The sequence below is a fragment of the Gossypium hirsutum genome, chromosome D02 (assembly GCF_007990345.1).
Source record: "Gossypium hirsutum isolate 1008001.06 chromosome D02, Gossypium_hirsutum_v2.1, whole genome shotgun sequence".
In the NCBI taxonomy this organism is placed as follows: Eukaryota; Viridiplantae; Streptophyta; class Magnoliopsida; order Malvales; family Malvaceae; genus Gossypium; species Gossypium hirsutum.
In genome coordinates this window covers 5527382-5530960 of record NC_053438.1, presented here as the reverse complement: position 1 = coordinate 5530960, position 3579 = coordinate 5527382, and the positions used below count along the sequence as shown (strand labels likewise).

Below are 3579 nucleotides of genomic sequence, written 5' to 3'. Positions count from 1 at the left end.
AATAATATGTAATAGAGACCATTATGATATTAAAGTAACACTAATAATTCACACAGCCTACAGCTACCCAAATAAAAAGCACACACAAACACACAGTTTCAACCTAGAGAGAAAGAAAAGAACATTTGATCCAATCTTTGTTTTCAAGTGTTGGTATAGTTCTATTTAATTAATTAATTATTTTAAATACTTCAATAAATTTATCTCTTAGTGCTTTAGTTTATTCTTTCTCTTTCCTTTTTCTCTCCTCTCTCTCATTTTCTTTCTTTCTCTGTGTTTGATGCTACCACAAAAAGGTTCTTTGTTTTTCTTCAAACATTTTTGGGTCGTTGATCTTCTTTGTTCCCTCTTCAACACAGATTAATTAGTTCCCTTTTGTTGTTGTTGTTCTTTCTCTCTACAATCGATTCCCGGTTTTAAAATTGCATCTAATTCTCTTTGTTATCTCAAGAAACCCTTTTAATTGAATTGTTAAAACAAAGCGAAAAGATCGACCGAGTTCTGGTTTTTGATCGTCGGTTTAGTTTATTTGAGTTCAATTTGCAGCTATGGCGAATCCTTGGTGGGTTAATCAAGTGAGTCTACAAGGCATGGACCCGGCAGGTAATTCTCCAGGGTTAGACAAGCGTGACCTTGAGATTTCAATGAACGACATGGGAAAAAGCAGAAACAACGTCGGAGGGGATGAAGAAGACGATGATAGGGACACCGGCGATGAGCCGAAAGAGGGTGCTGTTGAGATCGGTAACCGAAGACCAAGAGGCCGACCTCCAGGCTCCAAAAACAAGCCTAAACCGCCCATTTTCGTCACCAGGGACAGTCCAAACGCGCTCCGTAGTCACGTCATGGAAGTTGCAAGCGGCTCTGATGTCGCTGAAAGTATAGCCCAATTTGCTCGGAGACGACAACGTGGGGTTTGTGTACTTAGCGGCAGTGGCTCCGTAGCAAACGTTACACTAAGACAACCGGCAGCACCTGGTGCTGTGGTTGCTCTTCAAGGAAGGTTCGAAATCTTGTCTTTGACTGGAGCTTTCTTGCCTGGACCAGCACCACCTGGCTCAACAGGGCTCACCGTATACCTAGCTGGCGGTCAAGGACAAGTCGTCGGCGGTAGCGTCGTCGGTTCACTAGTCGCAGCAGGGCCTGTTATGGTCATTGCAGCAACCTTTGCTAACGCAACTTACGAAAGACTGCCTGTAGTAGAAGATGAAGAAGAAGCTGTCAGTGGTGGTGGTGGCGGTCATGGGGATCAGATCCACGGTGGAGCAACCAATTCTCCACCCACAATCAGAAGCGGCGGCAGCGGCCCGCAGTCAGGTCTGCTTGATCCATCTTCACTTCCAATGTACAATTTGCCTCCTAATTTAGTCTCCAATGGAGGAACACAATTAGGGCATGAGACATATGGTTGGGTACATGGTCGACAGCCTTACTAATAATAAATCCAGACCATAGTTTTTATATATAAGAGAGTGAGACATGATTTTCATAGATTTTTCAAATTGTGAAAAAAAAGAAAAAAAAAATACCTAGGTGATGATCTCATTGTATATTAATTAAACTATCTCTCTTTGCTTTGCTTACTTTTATGTTTCCAATAATAAAAGATGATCCAAGTCTTTCTTCTAATCTTATTTTCTGGGATTACCCTTTTTTCTATGGTTCCTTTGATTATATATATAATATATGCACGATGGAGTGGGCATTTACAATATAGATACATGTATATATAGTTCCTTTGATTATTTTCTGACATTCAATGCCATGTAATGCATGTCTAAGCTATCATACCAGAAAAAAGAAAACCCTTTTTTTAGTTATATATATATTTTCATTGGCATGCATTAATTCCCTGAATGGAGAGCATTGCATTTTGCTCCCCACATGTCTTAACCTAACCAAACCAGCCTCTTCCGTGGCAGTATGGCTCTTGTGTCTGCAGCCATTTTTTTAAAAGGATCTAGATCAGTTCTTTAGGAACCCCCTCTTCTTTGAATTTACACATTTGATTGAATTAGATGTCTCCATTTTCATATATTTTGACTTGAAAATGTTTAAGGAGAAACAAAAGGGTGAATCTAAAGCTGATGTTTTGTATTTGCATATTATATAAAAGAAAGTTGTTAATAATTTGAAAAGTTTTGTGCTTGCCACTTGCTTTTCTTTGATATATAATATTGCAGTTAAAATATTATCTGTCACTCAAGTTAAGCATATAGATATAGATATAAATTTATATCAAAGAATAAACAGAAATCACTTTGTTTTTGTTGTAATATCTATATATATAGAAATCACATTATGATGATCTATATGATAATCCATTTTCATTCATTTATATCATATTTATGCATTTTTTTATATATATATTTTGATACATTCTTGTTTTATTTAATAATTTAGGGTTTTTTTTTTATAAACAATGACTATGTCAATGGGATGTTAATTAAATTGTTGTCTAAACTGAATCAAGAACCAAAATCTTTTCCATGTAAAATAAGTAATTAGCTAAGAAATTCAATGATTCTCATATGTATGACTAATTAAATATGTTCATATAATAAGACTTATTCCAACCTAGCTTCTCTAAGTTTTATTCTAAAAACGGGAGCAGATAAGCTTAATTTATGTGTGAAATCTTGGACTATAGATGATACCATTAGGAAATAATTCATATTATGTTTCCCATTTCCCACCTTGAAATCATTTTAATTTCACTTAAAAAATGAGTCCAATGTGATTATGGTTAGGTAATTACACTAGGGTATGGGACTTGAATGAAATATTCCAATGATTAGACTCATTGATAAAACGATATTATTTGAAAAAAGAAGAAGATGAAACAAAATTAGACCCGAGGGGACATCATTTAATTGTGTTTACTCAATGGCAATTAATTTGAGAAGATGTAGACGGATGGACAGGGAAGGGGGCATTTTCTGTCTCTTTTTTTTTTTTTTGATATTAAGGGGGCATTTAAGGTATAATTATGCTTTTAGTTTTTTATTTATATATTTGAAAGAGTTAATTGCACCAGACAGACCCAAACTATGGCATTCATTTTAAATTGGCCCTCAATTTTAAAACATTCTAATTACATCCTTAAACTATCGAGGCTATACCAATCAGGTCATTTTCATTATTAAAATGGTTGGTTTAATCATTAAATGATAAATAAAGTCTTATGTAGGTAAATTTAAAATGAAAATTTTAAATAAAAATAAAACGTTGCAGCAAAAGTTCTAAAAGTAAAATTTTAAAATAAAGTAAAACTGAAAAGAGAGAGAGAGAGTAAACGATAAAACTTTTGTAAAATTTCTGAAAACGTTAAAAGAAAGATTTTTAAAACATCCATTTTACAATATTAATTTTTTTCTTAAAATTTTCATTTTAAATTGTCACATAATATCAAACGTGTTATTTAATAGTTAAATTAACAATTTTAGTGATAAAAATACCTAATTAATATAACTTTGGTAGTTTAGGAATATAATTAGAATGATATGAAATTTGAAGACCAATATAGAATGAGAATTATAGTTCAGGGATGTCTAATATAATTAGACCTACTTAAAATTT

General features: G+C 33.6%; 1 protein-coding gene across 1 annotated transcript; it reads left to right on the top strand.

The window, feature by feature from the left end:
* The first annotated feature begins 200 nt into the window (after nucleotides 1-200).
* LOC107927656 (AT-hook motif nuclear-localized protein 20) lies at nucleotides 201-1629 on the top strand. Its single transcript, XM_016858767.2, has one exon. It carries the CDS (start codon nucleotides 549-551, stop codon nucleotides 1434-1436), a length of 888 nt encoding a protein of 295 aa, XP_016714256.2. The 5' UTR covers nucleotides 201-548; the 3' UTR covers nucleotides 1437-1629.
* The last annotated feature ends 1950 nt before the right edge of the window (nucleotides 1630-3579 follow it).